General features: G+C 32.0%; 3 protein-coding genes and 1 long non-coding RNA gene across 4 annotated transcripts; 2 read left to right on the top strand and 2 right to left on the bottom strand.

The window, feature by feature from the left end:
- Positions 1 to 3,233: 3,233 nt before the first annotated feature.
- Positions 3,234 to 7,424, top strand: LOC113687366 (uncharacterized). Its single transcript, XM_027204988.2, has 6 exons — positions 3,234 to 3,273; positions 4,164 to 4,270; positions 5,050 to 5,157; positions 6,010 to 6,209; positions 6,371 to 6,440; positions 7,350 to 7,424. Exons 1-6 carry the CDS (start codon positions 3,234 to 3,236, stop codon positions 7,422 to 7,424), a joined length of 600 nt encoding a protein of 199 aa, XP_027060789.2.
- Positions 7,425 to 9,701: 2,277 nt separating this feature from the next.
- LOC113743411 (uncharacterized) lies at positions 9,702 to 15,273 on the bottom strand. Its single transcript, XM_027271408.2, has 3 exons — positions 14,875 to 15,273; positions 11,709 to 13,009; positions 9,702 to 10,069 (listed from the first exon to the last, which is right to left on the bottom strand). Exons 1-3 carry the CDS (start codon positions 15,187 to 15,189, stop codon positions 9,877 to 9,879), a joined length of 1,809 nt encoding a protein of 602 aa, XP_027127209.2. The 5' UTR covers positions 15,190 to 15,273; the 3' UTR covers positions 9,702 to 9,876.
- A 2,402-nt stretch (positions 15,274 to 17,675) lies between these two features.
- On the bottom strand, positions 17,676 to 21,569 carry LOC113688144 (uncharacterized). The gene is made up of 2 exons (XM_027205825.2): positions 21,146 to 21,569; positions 17,676 to 17,985 (listed from the first exon to the last, which is right to left on the bottom strand). Exons 1-2 carry the CDS (start codon positions 21,460 to 21,462, stop codon positions 17,880 to 17,882), a joined length of 423 nt encoding a protein of 140 aa, XP_027061626.2. The 5' UTR covers positions 21,463 to 21,569; the 3' UTR covers positions 17,676 to 17,879.
- Positions 21,570 to 21,785: 216 nt separating this feature from the next.
- LOC140006281 (uncharacterized) lies at positions 21,786 to 22,739 on the top strand. Its single transcript, XR_011813921.1, has 2 exons — positions 21,786 to 22,066; positions 22,222 to 22,739. It is a non-coding gene; the product is annotated as an uncharacterized lncRNA (long non-coding RNA).
- The last annotated feature ends 836 nt before the right edge of the window (positions 22,740 to 23,575 follow it).

Here is a 23,575-nt window from a genome sequence, read left to right as displayed (position 1 = left end):
TTCGTATTCAACTCCATTAAATTAGACAGTTCAATGTAGTTTTCAAAACACTACTTGATTGATTTTATTGTGAAAATGTTACACTACAATTTGAAGATTCTTCTATTTTTTATCATTAGATGGAATATAGAAACATGATACATAACATCCACTATTCTTTTTTTGGTCTACTTACAAATGTGGCATGTAAACGGGAAAAAACTATTGACATTCTCTGTGAATAATTAATTATATTTTATGCACATAGATTTATTCAGCATAGATACTATGCATTTGTATCTACGCAAGCATCCTAAACCGTAAAAAATGCACAAATCAAGGTTTTCTGTTGTTGAAATAATTGGACTTGGATGCCAACTGTATTATAAGACATAGAGTAACCAAAAAATAATCTATTCACTTAAATGCATGAAATGTCCACCCTATATCATCGGATCCAGATAGACATTATGGATCAAATCAACTGTCGTGTTCATGAAGGAAAGAGAGCATCATTCCACAATAGTGTTCCATCTTAGACCAAACTTTAGTAAGTAATATTCATACCCTTTGCCTAATAAGATTATGTCCAAATTCTCCTTTAGTAGTCTCTCATTTGTAGGCTAACTTTAGTTTATCTTTGCTTATAGTTTCTGTTACTACAGAATTAACTATTGCGTGTAATGCTCCAAAAAATATATTGTGTGTAATACATTTAATTTCTGTCTGAAGGCATTTAAATGGAATAGTGTATCTACTTTTCTAATCTTTTAACATGCGCAACTCGAATCGTTTCGATTTGACAATTGGAAGACATTATCCTTGTCTTTCAATCAAGTTTTATGTTTCTTGGTAACTTCCTTTTTTTCATAATGTATTTGTACAATTCGAACTTTATATATTTATACTTTAGAGCTGAAGATGCAATTTTATTGCATTGTGCTTTAAGAAATTGTCAACTGTAGACATGCTTTGTTCTTGAAAATCCATTATAAGTGTATAGCATCATGCAGGCTTATACATGCTAGAAAATTATATCAACTCCTTTAAAGGGTTTAACCAGTTAAGTATTTTCTTCCTGGCCAAGAAATTCACTACTGTTAGTTGCGTATACGGAGTTGGAAGCCGCATAGTTGGAGATCTTGACAATAATCAAAACACGTGCTATTAGTTCTTTTGGCAACTTCTATAATAATATTTCCTTTTCTTTTAAAAGGAAACAACCTCGTCTGAAAGGGCACTTGTTACTGTCGATAGGTTTTAGTCGATTGGCCGAGGTAGAAGTTGTAGTGCTGTGCAGCAATTTTGTACAACCATGCTTTTTGTGTGGAACCAACTTTGCAACCTTAGTTTTTATTGGCATAGACCTTCCGGCATCCAGTGGTCTTACTGGGCTCAAACAAATTCAGAATCAAGTACTGTCGAAGTCCTTTTGGGTAAGGACTTTTCAGACGTTATTTTCTTCATCTATAAGACTCAAATCCCATACCTTTTTTAAGGGTTATCAAACTCTTTACCATTTAACCCAATAATAGTTGGTATCAACTATAGTTTTATCAAAATTACCTGGAAAACTTAAGATAAACGAACATAAGTATCTACGTAATCCCTGAGATCCTGGAATTCCACAAAAGAAAAAAAAAAAGTTTGGTTAAGTACTTAACGAGTTACTCAAACTAACCAAACCAAACTATACCTAACCTACAAGTTTTAATGGGCAAAAATTTGACTTGTGTTAGAAGCTTTTTCTATTGCGCCAGTGACATCCCTAAAAAACAAAAAACCTAAACATAAATAATCTTATCGTTCTATGTTTAGAAAACTAGATCGAATTGCACATAAGGAAGTTCATAGGAACACCTCTAGTAAAATAGACCGAACCCGTTTATTTTTCTCTCCCAGTTGGAAGCTCTATAGCGACGAGACCCTTTAGTAGGCGATGCCACCCATGGGTTTAGTTTCAGGCCGCATCAATGTTTGCTAGCAGCAGCAGCAGCAGCTTTGCAAAAATTTGTACTTCCTCTCGAATGTTCAATTTAAGCTGGAATTTCTTTATTTCCCATACACTGCACAAAACCATGGTTGCAATTTTTGTGGTCAATACTTAACTAATTACTCAGATTTCTTGGAAATCATATGTTACGATGCAGTGGCTAAAGTTGTTTGTTTTTCAGGGCTAGGTCATCATCGACCCACCCGTCCCTTCTCTAGCTTATTCCTTCGCTAAGACATTATGAAAATAAATAAATAAAGGTTCTTCAAATTATTTGTTGCCGAATTAGACATTATGAGCAAGTTTTCATCTAGTAGTTAAGGTTCAAGTGCATGAATTAGACATTCTGAATTCAAATTCTTGTTTCTCCTCCTTGCTTCTTAAATTCCAATCCTTTTAAAAAAAAGATTTTTTTTTAAACAGGTTATAAGTTGGATTACATGCAGTTTTAACTGTTTTGGTTCGCAATTTGTAGTATTCTTGAGTGAGATTGCTTATACCATGTTTTAAATATATATTGCAGTATTTTTTTTTTTTTTTGGTGATCGTTGATTTGTGCAATGGAATATTAATTTTGTTTTCCTTGTTTGATACTTTTATTAGAGCCGGATGTCACATAACGTAGATGTCAAGAAAGTGTGGGATTCTCCCGGAACTGCATTCAAACTCTTGGAGGTTTCTTTCCTGCTCTACTCTTAGATTTTCAATTCTTTGTATGCAGTTGTACTCAGTAAACTGTGAGCATGGGATTATAATGTTGGAAACTTTTTAATAAATCAAAGTCCTATATTTAAAGGTTAATTTCAAGTTATATTTATATACTAAGGAAGGTATCCTGTACCCTTTTTGCCATCATCTTAGTCACTATTTCGTAATATAGTCTCTTGTGTTCTTATTTCTGGATTCATATGTTAGGTTTTATTGATTTTTAGGTATTAATATCAGTATACAAGAAGTTGGACCCATTGCAGATTACCAACCACGAATTTGGTCGAATTTGTGGCGTTCTTGCCTTGTTTCAGGTTGGTTCTTTTATTTTTCAAGAATTCTAATCCCTTAACATATATGGGAAAATTACGTGTTGATATATATGTACTTTTGTTAGAATGACCAGCTCGCACAATTATCTTGTAAACCAAATAAGCAGCTTCATTTATCCTTAAAGCAAGACGAAATTATTTTGGATTAAAAGTAAAATATATTTTGACTGATCTAACCACTTTATTGTACTTATTTTTTTTTTTTTTCCTTCAAGTAGATGATGGCTTCTCATCCAGAAGTGAAAATGGGACTCATTAGAGGTATTTCTTATGCTCTTTTCCTCTTTATTTATTTATTTGGCAATGGGATTTGGGAAAGTGGTGTAGGCAGTTGCAGAGTCAAGGCCTCTAAAGTTAGAGGGGTCAAACTCTGATAGCATAAGAATTGTGTAATGGTAGAGTTTAAAATAAATAAAAATGTCTATCTTAAACATTCCATTTTTCCTATGTCAAATATGCTTTCAAATCTAAATTGTGCTTCAAATTTGTAGTGAAAATTACTTTGAATTAACATCCATATTAAACTTTTGGTAGGTTTAATACTCTTGTGAAGAGTAATGATTATGAACTTTCAATTATTTAGGGAGGCAATGTATAATAGGAAATAGAATTCTAAAAATTTTAGGGGGGCAATTAAGAAACAATTCTGAAAATTTCTAACATTTCTAAACTTAAAACATAAACTTTTTTTTTTTTTAAATTGAGGAGGTGCAATTTCACCACCTCAACTGCACGTGGCTCTGTCACTGGGTGTGGGGGTCAAACTTAGTTTGATTAGTTGGTAAACCAATTTCGAATAAACTCTTACCAAACTGAATTTGATTCGAGTATTAAATAGTTTGGTTCATCTTTCAACCCTAATAATAGACGTGCATTAACAACACATAGTGGTACTCCTCCTTATCTATTGTATGCATAATGAGAACTCTACAGAATTACTTGTTCCTGTTCAATAATTTTTTCTTTTATTTCCTAATAAGTTCCTCAACACGTCTGACTTATTATCTTGCTTCAATTCTCCATCATAAAATCATTTATTTCATTTAAGTTACAGAGCTCTAAGTATTCTTATATCTTTTTTCTTTGGCATGTCATAAATATTTCTGATATTATAATTTTCTTTTATCTAATACTGAGTTTCATTATTGCAGCTAACATACCATATTATTTATACCCATTTCTTCAAGCAAAAGCTGATGACAAAGCGCTTGCTCAGATAAGGCTCAGTAGCTTGGCTGTCCTCTGCGCCTTTGTAATGGTAATTTTTTTAATATAGTTTTTGATTTCATAATTGTTACTCAATATTCCTTTAATTTCCATGTTTCTATTTCAGTCATTCTCAAAAAACTAAAGTATAAATAGACGATAAAATCTCATAAACCCAAAATTTATTAGCATGAGAAGATGTATGTTACTTCACATTCATTGTGACTTTTGTTGCCAAAGCAAGATTTTCTGCGTCAAAAAAAAAAATTTTTTTTTTGGCTTTTTTGGGGCATTGCTGAAACGTTTATATGATGATGAACTCTGAAATCATGCTGTCAAATATTACAATCTACGAATCATTGCATGAATTTTTTGTACACACAATTCATGCTGTTATGTGATTAATATATCTCTGTGTCTACACAAATTTCATACTGTCATGTGGAGGAAAATACCCACAATTGTTAACTTAGTGTACCAAATTAAAATCCAATTTTTCTTTTTCTTTTCTTCTTTTTATTTTATGTCAAAGTATACTTTTTTATTGTGGCACAATTGCACAAATACATGTAGGAAAATATCCACAGTTGTTAACTTAGTGTACCAAGTTAAAATCAACTTTTTCTTTTTCTTTTCTTCTTTTTATTTTATGTCAAAGTATACGTTTTTATTGTGGGATAATTGCACAAAGCGTGCACTTTTAATTTTTCCTTTTCTCTTTTTCTCTTTTACTGTATGGCTTCTGGTATCATTAATGATTTTCACAATATAAATGAGCACTTCTATTGTGTACTATCTTGTTACTTTTACTAATTCTGAATAAAATACCAGTGTGAAGATCCTGTGCAAGCCCAAAGTGTTGTTCACTTTCTGCTTGAATCCGAAGCATTTCCATTGTGCCTGAGCTGGATGGATAAGGGAACTGGACGTACCCAGGAGGTGAGTTCTTCATGTACATTTATATTTATGTATCCTACTTGTCAAGAAAAAATTTGTTGTGTTGGGTACTGTTTTTCATCATTGGAAGCATTCTGTTTGGATTGGAGATTATTTGAAAAAAAAAATTTAGAATAATACTTTTAATAATGTGATATATGTGAGACAAAATGTTGATTAAAAAACTAAAAACGTGATCACAAACCATGTTTATGATGCAAACAAAAAAATTTTTGCAAAAAAATTACAAATGGAGGATAATAACCATGGAAAAACATGATTTTATTATAGTCATTAGCACTTTATGTCTTGTTATTAGAATTGCGCTTACTCGAATTCACATTCATGTCAATCCAGAGTTCTTATTTCAATCTAAGATTTTGAAAAAGCTGACTCAAATTGGTAATTTATTTTGTGCCCCAAGTGGTAGGATAAGAAATGGGTCGAATATCAGTTTCTCCCACCAAAGTAGTGAAGTTATTTTACTTCAGTGTTGTACTATAGGAGTGGATGGCAAATTTAGAGTTTTCATGTTAAACTCAAACCCCCCCCCCCCCTATGTAAAAAAAAAGAACCTTTATATATAGTATTGCAGATAGTACGTGTGTTTTTTCTTTTAAAAAAAATGAAGGTATAATAGTATCTTTTTATCCTTAATTGTTGCAAGGGTAAAATTGCGAGTTCAAAAGGTGACAAAAAGTTTCAACATTGAATCCTCTTCTTTGGCTTTATATCCTAGTATTAGTATACTAGCACGTATCATGCACTAAGGATGCACAGATTATCCTGTCTTAGTAATTTTTCTGTTGATCTCAATCTTGAAAATTTCTGAGTGTGCTACTTGAACTTGCACAGCTTGCAACCCTTATAGTTGCAAAAATTTTGATGCAAGAGAAGGGGCTCCATTATTGCTCTTCACGTGCTGACCGGCTTTTTGTGACGCTTCAAGTTTTGACTGGCATGGTGGATCAGCTTGCTAGAAGTCCAAGTGCAAGCATGTTGCACAAGGTTGTTTACTGTCTCGTTAGATTGTCTGCAGCAGCAAGATCAGACGAGTAAAGTTCTTCAAATTCTACTTGCTACCTTTAGTGATGTGTACACCTTTAGTGATGTGTACACCTTTGCTCATTGCACCTATGAGATTTTCTTTTTTTTAATAGAGCATTTTGGACAGATTTTTGCTGATTTTGATTCTTGAAATACTAAAAAATTTCAGGCTTACTGAATCAATGAGGTCTACCATCACTGCAAAGCTAAGAGATGATAGTTTCCGTGAAATCTATCAGGTGAGTTCATATCATCTAGCCGTCCTTAGTTTCGTGCAACATAACATGTTATAACTACTTGATGCTTCAGAACCTTTGGAGCAATCAAAATCTCATTACAAAAAGTTTGTATTTGCTGATATGGAACTAAATTTTGCATTAATTACTTGCATATTGATCAGTGTAACTTGACTAGCAAAATGCATTGAAAGAAAAGAGATGTGGATTTTTAATGGTTTCAAGAATGTGAAAAAAAAAAAAAAAGAAATACGTGCAATCTTTGGTCTTGTACTGGATACCCGTCCTCACCTTATCCCTTCAGTGACTTGAGATGATCAAGTAGTCTGGAACTCTCATCCTTTAAGAGTCTAAATTGCTAGATCAGCTTTGCAGAAGTTAAAAGTCCGGTCTGATAAAGTTCATTGTTGTAAGGTTTTGTGGGGGAATATACAGATGCGTGCTCAAAATTTCAGTTATTTTGATGTTGTCGTGTTAAAACTTAAAAGTGAGTGAAAATTAAGGACAGATTAATCCGATGTTGGAATGGCATTACATCCTCTTCACCTATCCCTTATCCCTTGTACAGAATGGCTGGAAACTGGGATTCTGAACTCCTATTGGCATAGCAGCATTTTGTTGGGCAATCTTTTGTCTGCACTGTGTGTAGGATGGTCTTGCTGCCATGGTTTACTAGCTGTCGAGTTCTAGAATCTTGTAAGCTTTTACAAACCTGCTGCAGGATATGCCAAATGTTGTTAGTAGTTTGAGAAGTGTACCAAGGTCTCAAGAGAATTTGAATTTGTGCATTAAATTGGGCTCGTTTACCTCTTTGAATGCATACAATCTGTCATTGAGATAAGCAGCATTTAGTATTGACATCAGAATTTGGAATCCCTACAAAACTAAATGATGCCAACTCTTCTTTCGCAGGGAAATCCAGAGATCTCAAGTCTGGTGCAGCAACTTGCTCGCAACCTGACTCCGGGATTCAGGCCTAATCCATAGAGAGCTTAGCTTCAGAAATGGTTGAAGATTATCAGTCTGTTTGGACGATAATCATGTATCTGTTCTGTAGAATATTATGGGGATGAACTAATCATTTTGATGTAGAATGTATTATTGTTGAATCCATTTTTCTGTGTTCGAAATAAATGATTAAAAACTCTACAACTAATCGTTTGATTTAAAATATATTATGCTTGAATCCAATTTTCCCTATGTTAGAAACAAATGATTAAAAACTCTCAAATTTTTGAACATCTATTGACTTTTATATATTACTCGTAACAACTCACGTGCTTTGGACGTGAATATTATGGGGATCAACTAATCGTTTTGATTTGTATTATGCTTGAATCCAATTTTCTCTGTGTTAGAAACAAATGATTAAAATTCTCAATTTCTTGGACATCTATTAACTTTTATATATTACTCGTAATAACTCTCGCACATGAATATATTTTTTCAAGATATAAAACCTTTAATATACTAAATTTTAGTGTAAAATTTTGATTATTGGCTTAATATAAACTAAAAAACTATATAATGAATAAAATTAAACAATTGGTAGTTGTACAAAACGTTTATTGTATACAAAGCAATTAAAAGTTTATTGTGCAATCTATAATTAAAAGTTTGTTGTATACAAAGCAATTATAATTTTTTATAATTATCGATAACTTTTTTGGGAGCTTTCTTAATCAATATGACATAATATAGTGAATTTAATCATCAATTTAATCTTTTATTTTCTCATTAACTATTTATAACCTTTTGTCTTCTTATTAATTGTGATTTTCTTCTAACCAATATAATAGTTGGAGATAATTTTAACACATGCAATAATTGGTAATGAGGGAAATGATTGGTGAATATAGTTCTAAATGGATAAGTTTAATTTTAATTACCGACATTTTTGAGATGTAATTTATTGAAACGTTTTATTTTTCTTATTAGTTTCATGATTGGAATGCATGAACTCTAATTAAAAGACATGAGGGTAATTTAATCATAATAAAAACGAAGATTAAATATGCTTACATTCTTACACTCCCTATTGCAAAAACTCATCAAACTTTTTATATAGTACTAATAATGATAATAATATGGTTTCAATTTCATATTATTCTTATGCCAAATCATAACCTTTGATCTGAGGCAGACGCAAGAGTAGACTTTTGGGTGGCAAGACCTGTGTAGATATATATTTGGAGGGGAAAATTAGGAGGTAAAAGTAATTTTATCCGAGGACACAGCTGAAAACTTCAAAATTTCCAAAGGAAAATGAAAGTAACTTCTAAAAGATCCACGGGAAAAGAATAGCAATAAGCAATTGTTTGGCTATAATTCAACCATAAAAACTTTGTTAAGGGCCTTTTTAAAAATTATAGCACACTTTTTGGCTATAATTAAGCTTCTTCCATCCCATTATGTTTTTCTTCCTATCAAGTGTAGTTAGATGTAGCAATTGGTTCTAGTATCAGACGACCTTGGATATCATCACGTAGTTGCATCTCTCTGTATTACAGTATTAGAGCTCAGTTAAATTCTCTAAATACATTTTTGTCCACGATTTCGGTTTACCAACTCTACAAGCCAAATTCTTGTGCCCTTATATTACGTTTCCAGCTAAAAAAGAAAAAAGTGTACAAAGGCAGGGATGCAGCTGTACAAATCAACTTACCGGACGAGTTGATCAATAACACCTACACAACTCGCTCAGAAGGAGGACATTCCTCTTGCTGTGAATACTAAAGTTTGACAAAGTATCATGGCCAAAATAAATTTTGTGAGTCCCCATTTGGAACATGTACCAATTTTCTTATGTTCTTACGTCCATCCAGCTTCAAAACAACATGCCAGTTTTCCTGTAGCTCACAGTTATCCAGCTCCAAGCAGCAGCCCTCACAGTGGTTACAAGCAAATTACACCAAATGTACAATCAATTGACAAGAAAAGATCATTATTTCTGGCTGTCAACAAAACATAGACATCGCAGAAGGCAACTAAACTTCAGACACTGCGATCAAAATATATGCAGGTTGAAATGAAAAGAATGAAGTACATCAGTCCATGGTTGAGCAAGTCGCGTAAACCAACTCAGAGCTAGAACATTTTGGAATTGGCAGGAGGATATCAAGCAGGAGACAATCAACTGTTTCCAGTCGAGATTGGTAAAACACACGCCAAAGATCCACCAGCACCCCCAATGCATGAAACGGTCCTCAGTACAATGATGGTGTATATTATGGCAAATGGAGAACTAATTTATGTCCAGGGAAATGTATAATCTATAACGGCTACTTCCTTAATGATCAAAAGAATAGCTGTAAGATACAAGAAATATCTGTTTTTTTAAAGCAGGATCACTCAAAAGGTACATGTATTTCTAAAACTCAAATACATGTGCACAAAACACAACGCAAGTTACAAAAGAAACCCATGATGAAGTTTAACTTCATGGAAAAGAATTAACACCTTCAGATTTTGCTGGGACTGAAAGCTTATCCTCTAGCATGAAAGAAAGATCATGCATCTGTGACAACAGCATTTCCACGTCTTCCTTGGTTTGGGTGGAAGCAATGTGGACATCTCCAATAGTGTCAGGTGCTGCCGAACCTTCACCCAAGTCACTTTTGGTGTCAATTACCCTAATGATGAAGTAGAAGGCACGTGAATTCCACAAGTAGAGCATATGTAGGCAAGTAAGACATATGCAAGTTTAGTGTATCAAATTGTAACCTCTATTAGAGCTACAAGCAAGTATAATTTTTTTTTTCCAACCCACCATCAGAACATGCTGAATGATTGAAATATGCCAAACCACCATCAGAACAACTTTCTCCAATGTTGATTGAAGGATTTCCAGCAATCTTAGAGATTACTAAGAAAGACAATAGGATCATGGGACTATATCAGAAGTAGCACCTCACATACAAGATCCCAACAGGATCTTCTGGGCAGCCAAGTGGGGAGGTTATGGAAGGTGAGGGGGGAAATACCCAAGGGGCATCTCCTTGAAGATCTAACTGCAATCTCTCTAAGGCTTCTTCTAACAATCAATTTAAAGTATATTGCGACTATCACCAACAAAGCAGATGGACTCTAGACCACTACTTCTTGCGACTCAACTATGAATACCCTGTTAGGGTCAAACTAGACAAAGCCTTAAAGACAATCCAAAATTAGAAATTTATTAAGCCTCTCACCAATCACTTCCTCAAGTCTCTTGTTCACCCAGGTTACTTGTAACCCTCAAAAGTCCACTTCCTCTCTCTTTTAATATTCCTCCATGTATCCACACCAGTATACTACTTGGTGTTGTTTCTACTGTTAAAAAATTTTTGGCTATCATCTTTAAGTGATGATATATTAGGTATCTTGAAGTGATTTGATTCCCTATTCTCTAAACCATAATTAACTGTTGACCTAAAAACTTCCCCAGAAAGGATACCACTATCATGGCCTCAAACATGCTCTCTTATAAAGGCTATGATATTGCACAACTAGGACAAGCATATGTTCAAAGTTTCATCAGACAGAAGTATCTATTGATACACTGGTTCTGGGTAAAGGGATGGCATGGAAATCTTCATAACTGTTTCCTATGTAGTTGCACAACTTGATACCAGGGAAAAATTTTCTTCAAAGTGTAATCCAGTTACCCTTCGTAGGTGCCATAATGCAGTAACTTTAAGCAATGATGAGGTGAAAAGAAAGTTAAGACATTCTAGAACTTCACCGACCAGTATGTGATCATCAAAAGAGCCAAACAGAGAAGAGGGAGGTGAATGCATAGCTACACCAACTACCAGGGATGTCATACAAACATTTCCCACCTATTATGTACCTGGTCAAAGTAAATAGAAAATTTTCTTCCACTGCACATAGATAGATAAGCTTCCAACAATGTTTGTACTTCTTTACAGTAGGGACATCAAGTTATACAAAAGACTATTTACAGATACAGATATTTCTTATAAAGTAGCCCAACTAGCAGATGTATTCATCGACCATTATCAATCAAATAGAATACATCTCCTGCACCATATCCCCAACTCAGTTATCACCTCCACTAGCAATCTCTATAACAGAGTTTTTGAAATTATGAGAACAGACTATGGAGAGTCTCCACACACCGAAACCAAATTCATGGTAAGCATCCAACTTCTGGAGGACATTACATCCAGCTACAGAATCTATGTTTTTTATATGTATAACAAAGCAAGCACATAGCATAGAAGATATTAACAATTGAAATGATAATTTGGAACAAGAATGTACAAGTACCTGTCAGAAGCAGAAACTTCTAATCTGATGTTATTCACTTCTGCGGAAAGACCCCCTTTGCTAGATGAGCTCGGTAAAAGATTTGCTTGTGAAAAGCTACCAAAGTCCATTTCTTCCAAATCTTTGTCTGAGCTGAATACATTCAGTTCTGAAGTGCTTTCAGAAGCAGATTGCTCATGACTTTGTGTTGGAGCAGTTTGAGAATCTTGAACGTGAGTTGAGCTTGTGAAATCATTCCAATCATCAAATAAAACTACATCACCGCTCTTCATGTTATTTGCAGGTGTACTTGCATCACTTTGCCATTTGTCAACCTGAAACCAATCAAAACTTGTTGAAGGATTGCTCATATGCTGTTGTGGAGAAATATCCTTCAGTTCGATGGTTGCGTCATGCTGCTCAGTCTGAGCAGCGGCATCTTTATTTAAATTATTCCACAGGTCATTGGAAGTCCAGTCACCAATTGAGGGAGAAGTTTCCAAATCAACCTTTTGATTTCCATCTTTGGACTCTTTTACAGGTCCAAAAACAGAGTCCAGTTGCAAAGATAAATCAACATTGGTCAGGTTGTCTTGTGGCTGAGCATCCTTCACTCTGATAGTTGGATCAGGCTGCTCATTCTGCACAGATGCCTCCAGTTTTGAGTTGTTCCACAGGTAGTCAGAAGTCCAGTGACCAATTGATGGAGAAGCTGCTGAACTATCCTCTAATCTTCCATCTTTTGACTCTTTCTTGGTTCCAAAAACTGAGTCTAGATGGGAAGAAATATCAACTTCAGATCCACCAAAAGGTTCAGGAGGTTTTGGACTCTCATGGTGAATAGTTGCAGCTGCAGAATCTGCACTAGGGTCAAATGAGTTGGAAGCACCAAACCGATCTCCAAAATTAGCAGACTGGAAATCTGCCTCCCATCCAGAAAAGGCATCATTTTTTTGGTATGTAGAGGACTGAACAGCTAACTCAGAAGGCTTAGAATTCTCAAAGAAACTAAGATTATCATGAGTTGCACCTCCTTTAGGTTTTGCAGTAACAACATTATTGCTTGTAACAGAGTGCTCCTCGGGAGCATTGGAAGCATCTATCCTTCTTGAATCGTGGAAAAAATTATCCAGGTCAATTCCAGTCAATTTCAAATAACTTCTCTCAACTGGATTCTGATTTGATAAATTTATCTCTCCTTTTGCTTCCTCAGCCGGCCAGCTTATTTTAAAATCTAAGAGCTCAGACAAGGAAATCTCAACCTTTGGTGCACTTTGCCCTCTGTTTAAATCACCTATTTCCAATGGTGGTCCAACAGTTTCCTGCAATATCGTAGACTAAATTCATTAGAAAGATGAATTGCCAAATGTTGTAGAATACACTGAGCTGCAAAAGGAAAAAGATTAGTCTGTAGACTCTTCCCCACATTTCCACCTCTGCACTCCTGGAGTACTAAGTACTCCCTCCGTCCCACTTTGATAGTCCTAGTTCTTTTTTCACACAGTTTAAAAAAAAGTAGTTAACTTTGTTGGAACAATCAATTTAGGTAGCTATTTTCCTAAAATACCCTCACATTAATTAGAGTACAACTTTATGGGAACTTGAGTTGATGGTAAAAAAAGAATAAACTCTCATTGAATGGGGTAGGTTTATAGTAACAATAACTTACATTGAATAAGGGTATTTTAGGAAAATTAAAATACAACTACATTCTTCAATTGGAAAGTAGACTACAATTTGGGACAGACGAAAAAAGAAAACAGGACTATCAAAGTGAGACGGAGGGAGTATATTATGGTTACAAATTTTATGTTCACATATTTTATGCTAACATGCATGATAGTCAATGCAAAAAGTGGAGATAAAAAATTTCTTTTCACCAGCCAGTATAGATTGGATCAAAGCATTAGAACTGAAAGTGCAATGAAATCAAGAATTCTTGACACTGAAAGTCTTCATTATAGAAAACTGCGCAATACCATGGTCTAGTTTATGCAGTAACAAAAGTCTAAGAGTAAAAAGAACTTCTTAATTTATCAAATGTAGGGCTCTCAAATGGAAAAGGAAATATCCAGAACCATACAAATTCTTACTTTACAACCTTGCCCTGTATTTGGCATGCTTCAAACAAGTGAAACAGTATAAGTTTTGGTGCAGCATCCGCAACAAGAACAATGGGGATTTCAAGAATTTCACCTCAAGATGAATTTTTAGGCTGTCAGCAGTTTTTTCTGTCTGGTTTTAATGTATTAAGGTTAAATTTTCTAAAGAATTTTTTGTTTGATTTTATGAAATTCCAATTGATATGTTCATCATTGCCGAAATAGGCCACAAAAGTCCTTATGTGGACTTATGTTATGCAACAGAAGCGGGCGTGATTACATTTATAACCAACATGCAAATATTTGCAACTATATACCAACATGTACCTTCAGAAAAGTAGCAAACATGTATGCAAAAAGATAATATCTCTAAAAGATTTCCCTCATCTCTCCCATTTTGTGGACACATGGCGTTCACTTTTCTCTTCTAAGACATAAGTAGCTAAAAGCACTGTTCTTGACTTCTACCTAGTGCGATCAATTTTCACAATGACTGACTAACAAAAAAATTAGACCTTAGCCATTAACATTGTATTCACCAAATCCACTGTTATTCACTCAACTGAGCTACTTAAAAGAAGACCAAGTAATTGCTTGCACTGTATTATCAACAAACTTTCCAATGTAGTTCAAATATTTTTCAACAGTGCTTTAAATTACCACACTTCAATTACTATACTAATGAACCATTTCCCTATATCCCATTTTACGCATGATACCTTATACTCTTCAAAGTCTAACGCTTTTCCTCGGATTCGCCTACTACAATTTACTTCATATTTGACTAAAATAACACAATGAATCACAATACCCCTATCAGCAATTATTCTTGTACATTTCCAACTATTCAAAAGATCCCATTTGTATCCAAACCCTATTCTATAAACTCACAAAACTTCAATATAACTGATTATTCACCTTCAATTTCATCAAATATTTACACCCTTTTCACTAAATTAACCCCCCAAAAAAATCACATCAGAACAAACAAAAATCAGCATAATCCAACTCAAATTATTCTAAAAAATTAATTAAATTTCGAAAAATAAATAAACTCAATTTTAAAATTGGAAAATTGAGCATACTGATCCATCAAGGTTGAGGGACTCGAGCAACCAGCGGTAGGCAAAAGTGTCCTTAAACGAAATGCAGTCCGGAACAATGTCGTTTGGGCGGCCACAGTATATACAAAGAAGTGATTGCACCCCACGAAGAAGTCTTCCATTACAATTCTTGCAGCGGAGATAAGGCGGTGATGGGTCGAAAGTCGATACGGATTCAGATATTGAAGGCAAGGGCGGGAAGGATTTCTGGGTCGGGTCGTAGTGGGATAGTCCAGCTTCTGCTCGGGTCGCCCGTTTGAGTTGTTGGATCAGATCCGTCGGAAGCTCGTAGGCCATTGATTTCGGAGTTTGGGGAGCTTTGGGGGGGAACTAAAATGGAGAGTAGAATTTGCCAAAGCAAAATAAAGCAGACGAGGAAAGGAGCTTCAAATGCTTGTACATTGAATTTTATTCGTTAAAGATTTGTACATCTCCGTGCAATGGGTTTATAAGGCCGATCAAACCGGTTAAACCGATATAAACCAATTAAAAGAACATATTTTTTGGGTTGTTTTTCAAAAACTCAATGAAAAACTTTTACTGTAGATTTTTTTGGATTATTTTTAGAGGTATTTTTGAAACATATTTTGAGTATTTTTAGAATATTATAATTTTTATATTTTTATATAAATATACATTTATGCATTTATAATACATTTATAGATATTTATAAATAAATATATTTATATATTCATATAAAAATATATAAATGTATTATATTATATATAATACATAATATATTTATATTTATAAATGTATAAGTGTATATTATTATAAATGTATAAATTATAAATGAATATTATAAATATATTATAAATTATAAGTGTATATTATTATAAATGTATAAATTAGTATATTATAAATATATTATAAATTATAAGTGTATATTATAAATGTATAAATTAGTATATTATAAATATATATTAATATTATGTAGAAATGTATTTATATAATTAATATAAATGTATATATGTATTGATATTATGTATAAATGTAAAATTAATATTATGTATATTAATATAAATGTATAAATGTATTATATTATATATAATACATAATATAAATATATTTATAAATGTATAAGTGTATATTATTATAAATGTATAAATTATAAATGAATATTATAAATATATTATAAATTATAAGTGTATATTATTATAAATGTATAAATTAGTATATTATAAATATATTATAAATTATAAGTGTATATTATAAATGTATAAATTAGTATATTATAAATATATATTAATATTATGTAGAAATGTATTTATATAATTAATATAAATGTATATATGTATTGATATTATGTATAAATGTAAAATTAATATTATGTATATTAATATAAATGTATAAATGTATTATATTATATATAATACATAATATAAATGTATATTTAAATGTATAAGTGTATATTATTAAAAATGTATAAATTATAAATGAATATTATATAAATGTATAAATTAATAAATTATAAATATATATTAATATTATGTAGAAATGTATTAATATAATTAATATAAATATATACATGTATTAATATTATGTATAAATGTAAAATTAATATTATGTATATTAATATAAATATATAAATGTATTATATTATGTATTATACATAATATAAATGTATATTATAAATATACATAAATATTTATATATTATGTATAAATGTATAATATATTATATATTATATTATATATAATTTATATAACATATAATATTTATGTAAATATATTATAAATATATAAAAATATATTATAAATAAAATAAAATATTTATAATATGTATGTATAAATATATAATATTAGAAATGTATAATATATATAATATACATTATTATTAATATAATTTATGTATAATATACATAATTGAAATATACATATTAATATATATTAGTATATATTATAAAACAAAATTGAATAAATATATTTATAAATTTATATATAAATAAATGTATTTATATAAATATATAATATTTATTTCAATTGATATATTATATATAATATTATACATAATTGAAATAAATATATTTATATTAATATAATATATATAATATACATAATTGAAATATACATATTAAAATACATAATTGAAATATACATATTAAAATATATTAAAATATAATTGAAATATACATATTAAAATACATAATTAAAATATACAAATTGAAATATACTTATTAAAATATACAAATTAAATATACATAATTGAAATATATTTGGAGTTGTTTTTGATATATTGTTTGGATATATTAGTTTTCGATTTAGATCAAAACCAAGAATTTGGGAGGTTTCTATTTATTTTCCTAGATTTGCTTATATATCAATTATCAAGTTTTAAAACTTTCAGGGAAAATTTTTTATTTGAATCCGGAAACAAAATACAAACGAACAAGGAATTTAAATTAACTCTCAGATAAAAAGTCATATATAAAACTAGAAAACATATGTAGTGAAACAGGATGGGGGAAAGTGCAAATATTCTTTTTCTTTTTTTAAGATTATGATAATAGACAAAATAAAATGCTGGATAAGGTATAAAAAATCAACGGCTCTCAATTCTTGGACTTGTAGGCATGATTCTAATAGTTGAGTAAGTAGGGAATTGAATTATGTTTAATAAAACTTTTTCTCTATTATACAAGTGTTTCGTTTTAGTTTTATAATAGATATAATTTATGAATAAGTTTTTTTATACAATGTCAGTATACATTTTTTTTAAACTAACAAGTTTAAATGGTTATCATATAACATGAATTCAAATTTGAAATTCAAATAATATACATGTGATGTGCATCCATAACTGTTATTGTAAAAAAAAAAAAAAAAAACACTACATTGTCAGTATATAAAAAGTTATACCATAATTTACATCATGCCTAGATGTTTAAAATCAAATCTATACTTTCTTATCATCTTGTCGAATAAAAAATACAAGAAAAACATGGTGCATCTTTAGAAGTTGACCACATATTTCATTGTCCATCAACTTCAGTCGGCCAACTCTTCGAGTGGCTTAAAATATTTTCCATCAATGAGATAGGTACCAATGCTAAGGCGAACAGCCCATACATCTTTGGGCTTCCTTGAGACAATCCTGCAAACATGTAAAGTAGTTTAAGTATATAAGAGTTAGTAACAAAAATTCACATGGAAGTTTCAGTAAAATTGGCTAATTTACATTGCTAAGTAAGATTATATCCATGCAAAATTTTGCAAAAGCGATTGTTGATTTACCTTGTATTTTGCATTGTTGCCAATGAGAAGTTAATAGAGTAGAGGAGACAATCATGACTACGAAATTGTAGATCAAGTTGAATAGTTTTCACTTGTTGATTGAAATTGTATCCTTGTCGGACAATTTGTTTGCTAATTTTTAGTCGTATTTGGCTTGTCATAATACTGATTTTATCATTTCTAGGAAAGCTTTTATGTTTTTGTGATTTTTTCTACCACATTTGAAGTAATTAAAACACAAAGTTAGGACAATTCCTTTGGGCTATCTCAATAGTTTAATGAGCCTTCTTCCTCTGTAACTATTTACTTACTTCGGATCTCCATTTATATCAATAAAAAGTGCAACTCAAAATCAATAAAAATCAACATGACTCAGTCTTTGGAACTGTGCTTTTGTCTCATAATTCAAGTTAGTTCATTTCTAGCAATTGATGGTTAATTATGAAATCTTTGAACTAAGCTAACACACAGAATTTTAAACAAAATACATGCAGAAAGTTAGTAAATGATTATGAAAAAAACTTATTTGAGCGTGTAATGAACTCTCCAATCTTTGGAGCATATCATCTGTAGAATTTTTTATGCAAGCTACATTTCATGAAATCACATGTCTACAAATTATATGCCCCAAGGATTGGAAAATTCATTACATGTTCAAATAAATTGTTCATAATCGTTTAGTTCACCGAGTTACAACTATTATATTAATCAAATGGCATGGACAATTGGAGCAATAGGGATGAGATGTTGAAGGGTGTTAGTGAAAGCTCAATATTTCTTAGAAAAGATGAAGCCTATTTTAGACTTGGTTTATGGTTCCAGAATCGCCAGTTCCAATATAAAAGCCGATGATTTCGGTTCTTCTTAAAGGTGGAACTAAACCAACCCCTTATAGGGATGGTTACGATTACTGTTACAGTTCTTGAATATCCAATTTTACTCTGGTTTGTGTTTCAATTTTATTTCAATTACGGTTCCGATTTCTTTCCGTTGCAGTTTCGGTTTGTTTAGTTATGCTTAAACATTTTTATTACAAAATTAATTTTGAGAAAATATAACAATGAATGTAGGAAAAAAAATTATGAAAAGTACCTCATTGTTAATTGGAGTGAATTGGTCTTGGACTTTGGTGCGTGTAATGAAACTGAAGTCTAAAAAATTGAAAATTGAAATCTAAATTCTGAATTCATTAAGTTATTTAATTATTAAATATTAAATTAAATACATTTGAGTATATATCATATTCAGTGATAAATGAATAACTTATCACTTATTTTTGGGAACAAGTTTTGCCTAAAAAATTCAATACAATTTAATTAATTCAGATGTTCAAGTTTTGGTTATCAAATACATTTGAACATATGAAGATTTGAATAAATTAAGTTTAAGTGCTGAATTAGGTTATTAAATAGGATCTTAAATTTGTTATAGGATCTAAGCTTACTAATGAGATGGGACAATGAGTTGTCGGTCTAAGATTGGAGCTGTTGGTATTTTATTGATATAAAACTCTAAATTGGCCAAATAGGTTTAGATAGTAAGCGTTGTTTTAGATGGTTTAAACTGATCCTAAACCGTCGATTTAGGTATCAATTCAATTTTTTGGTGAATCTAAACCTAAACCGTTAGTCATGGTTATGATTCCGGTTCTAATTTGATTGCAGTTCCAATTCAATTTTTTTGTTTTCAACCCAAAAATTAATGTTAACTCTAAGAGTGGAAAATGAAATTAGTTCCAATTTTGTTATGCAACAAATCAATTATAAATGATACATTGATGGTGGATAATGCATGTGATTTTCATCTTCTAGGCACTCATAATTTGGCATGTTGCATTAGATCCTTAACAAAATAACAAAATATGTACGTCCCTCTTCATAGAAAAGTCCTAGTGGAAGGTAGCTCTAAATCTTGAATTACTACCATTTTAAATCCTCAAATATAACGCAAATGAATTATAATCCTATCTTAAATTTTGTTTTGCAAAGCTCAAATTAAAATGACACTGATGATTAAAATTTAAGAACTTTAGGGAAAGAAGATTCAAACTTGAAGGAGTAGAATAAAAGTTTCTTTTGATAATAAAACATAAATCAGGGCCTACAATGATTGTCATTCATATAAACAAAAACTACAGAGGACCTAAATACTATGTATAAGAAATTTAAGCATTATTATATCTTGAAGCTTTTTTTTTTTTGAAAAAAATTTATCTTGAAACTTTGAGAGCTTCTCCGATAATTTCGTTAGTTATAACCTAAAGTGGAAATTATTTTGTATTAAAAAGGCCAAAAAAAAAAGGACTTGTTTGCAATGTCATATTATTGCTTTCTTGGACCCAAAGCATATATACATGGTCAGGATAGAGCATTTGAGATTATTATATTGGTGCCTAATTAACTTAGTCCTGTAATAATTAATAATTGTAATGGAACACAATGAAACATACTTGTTTATGAAAAAAAATGAGAGAAAGATACAAATATATGAAAAACTTGTTTATCAAGTGGCTCAAACAAATTTGTTTTGAAGTTAATGCTTTTTAGATAGAAGAATGATGATTAATTAGTTCTCCAATTTTTAGAACATTTTAGCTCGCCTAATTATTTCTTAGTTTAATTCTTTTCTATAACTCCAAAACTGTAAAACCCTCCTCCTTCAGTAATATTCTAAAAAACCTGATAGAAAGTCTAATTCCAACATCTTCTTGTATGAGTTTTTAAAAAAATATGGTATACAATTTTAGCTTAATAAAAATTTTTGTGAAGAGGCAACCTTAAGCACAAGCAAATAATCACTCGAAACAACTATTTTTATGGTTCCTCTAGGAAATTTAGAGATTTTGTTTTGAAAGATTTTATGTGGGTAATTAATGATTCCTAGCAAAAGATGAAAAATAAAAATAAAAATTGAGATTAAAAATTAATATGAGTCCTTACATTAACTATCAATATTTTCACACAAACATTATATACACAAACATGTGAAAATCGAACTAAGCAAGAGGAGGGAGATATTACCTTCCTACATCACCAGGCTTGACTAGCCCTGCATTCACTCGAAGACACGGTACAGAAGCTGCAGTTTTAATCATCTTTGGAGCCTCAACTACTACAATAGGAGAACCAATTCCAAGTTTTGAGCCCTTTGAAGCCGAACCAATTCCAAGTTTTGAGCCCTTTGAAGCCAACTTCATCTCTTTTGATGGTTCTTGATCCAATTCGCACTTGGTAGCTAGACACTGGATTTTGATGCTTATGTACTGGGATGGTGATGAAGCAATGGTATTTGTGCTAGAATAAGGATATTTTGGCATGGAGGAAATGGAAAATGCCATTGATGAGGCTGTTTAGAGCAGTGTGGAAACTGGATATTGTGCTTGTGGTTCTTGATGCTTTTGTCAGTTCATATCATTTTGCAAAGAATGAAACCACTAGAGACAAGTTGCTGCTAAATTATGGACTACGCGTATTGGTCTGGAAACAACACATAAACCTTGTTAATATTTTAATTACAAAATGCCACCAAAGAGTATATATTCTCACTTTATACCCTCATACTTTTATTGATTGTTAATATTTTGGGTAAAATACATAAAACCCTCCTGTGGTTAAGGAAATTGACACGAAACTTCCTCATTGTTTAGAAACACCCACTTAACCCCCTGTACTTTGGACTTTTTAGGATTTTACCTGCTAACCAACTGGGAAGCCAGTAACAATATGAAATACCAAAGATACCCTCATTTATAATATCTGAAAAGGTACAGATGCAATTAGTAAATCTTGAGAGTACTTCATGTGTAGAGAGAGAAACCCTAAATCTACAACTAAGAAAGAGGTGTTTCTATGTAGATCGGTCTGAGTTATAGTGAAGATGAGTCGGCGTCTCTGTGCAGATTGGTTGAGGGTTGCAACGAATCGAGCATAGCTATTAACCAGGTAATCTCATATTTGAACCCTAAATTTCAGAGGAGTTGATTTGTTTGATGGCAGGTGTTTTCGTAGTAAATTGTTGTGGATATTTTGAAATTTGGTAAAAGAAGTATTCTTTGAAAAAAAAAATGGGATATTTTGAACCCCAGTCGCACCTGCAGATGGATTCCCAGAGAGCGTCGAAGTGAGTAAGAGACCTCAATCTTCTGCAAGTCATACCAAAGCAGAGGATTGAGTCTATTGGAAGACGCAACAAGATGGAGAAGAGGTGGTCATCCGGTATTCTGCACACGGTCGCTGCTGTTGCACCTGATGATGATGATGATTCATTGCTGCTGCCGCTGCTTCTTCTTCTTTCAGCCATGGGTGGGAGGCAAGAGGGACCATCGGAGCGACTATCGGAGCAACCTGATTGCTGTCTGTCTGCAACCCTTTCCCCTTTCTTTACTGCCACCTGCTGGGCTACTGATTGGTCTGTCTCTTTACTCTTGTTTTGGTGGTGGTGGGGGGCCACTGCAGTGCCCACTGGGACTCTCTTGGGTGCGGGCAGAGGAGAGGGCTCTCTAGTTTTTTCTTTCTTTCTTCTTCCTCCTTTGATACCATAACTACTGTAAATTGTCTCTTCTTCGTCTTGCTTTGTTCATTCATTTTATGAATCAGCTGGCCACTGATTGGTCTCCACTTGTATCCGGGAGATTTTGTTAATCTACTTCACCGGTAGTAATTCTGGTTAGTACAACATTACCGCCATTTGGATGAAGAAAGGAGGAATACTCTTTTTTTTTTTTTTTAAGAGGCAGGTAAAGTAGTTAGTTAGTTGTTGTTCTTTCCTTACAGTTGCTGCCGCCATTCTAGCAATCACTACCTCAATCTGGAGCTTGCTAACACCATTTCTTTTTTTCTTTTTTTTTTGTGCAAAGTCCAAACTTGGTGTGCTCAAAATTTGCCAATTCAGTCTTGCGTTTTTTTCAAACTCTGACGTTTTTTTGTCTTAGTTTTGTATTTTTCTGTCCATTTTTTCCATTTGCAGAACTACAACTATGGTGGGTTTCATTTGTAAGAGACATGGAGGGCAAAATTGGAATGAAAACGAGTTTCTTCTAGTCACAGGTGACCATTAGGTCGCGTCAATATCACTCGCTAGCTTTCCAGCCGGTTAGCAGGTAAAATCCTAAGAAGTCCAAAGCACGAGGGGGTTAAGTGGGTATTTCTAAACAATGAGGAAGTTTCGTGTTAATTTCCTTTAACACAGGGGGATTTTATGTATTTTACCCTAATATTTTTAGTGCCACACAATTAACCATTTTAGTAGCAGATATTGCATGAAAATGGCATACATGTCCTCAATGAATTCAATAAGGAGAGGAACTTGTAATTCGACATGTTAAAAATAGAAAGACAAATATGTACTCCAACAAAGTTTTGATTTGTGGACAAAAACCCTCTTATATATAATCAATTTGTCCAAATTTACGAATTAATGATTTTGTTGAAGACATATTTCTCCTTTCCTTG

The sequence above is a fragment of the Coffea arabica genome, chromosome 5e, assembly GCF_036785885.1.
Source record: "Coffea arabica cultivar ET-39 chromosome 5e, Coffea Arabica ET-39 HiFi, whole genome shotgun sequence".
Lineage (NCBI taxonomy): Eukaryota > Viridiplantae > Streptophyta > Magnoliopsida > Gentianales > Rubiaceae > Coffea > Coffea arabica.
The sequence above is the reverse complement of the archived record's forward strand: the minus strand, read 5'-3'. Positions and strand labels throughout refer to the sequence as shown.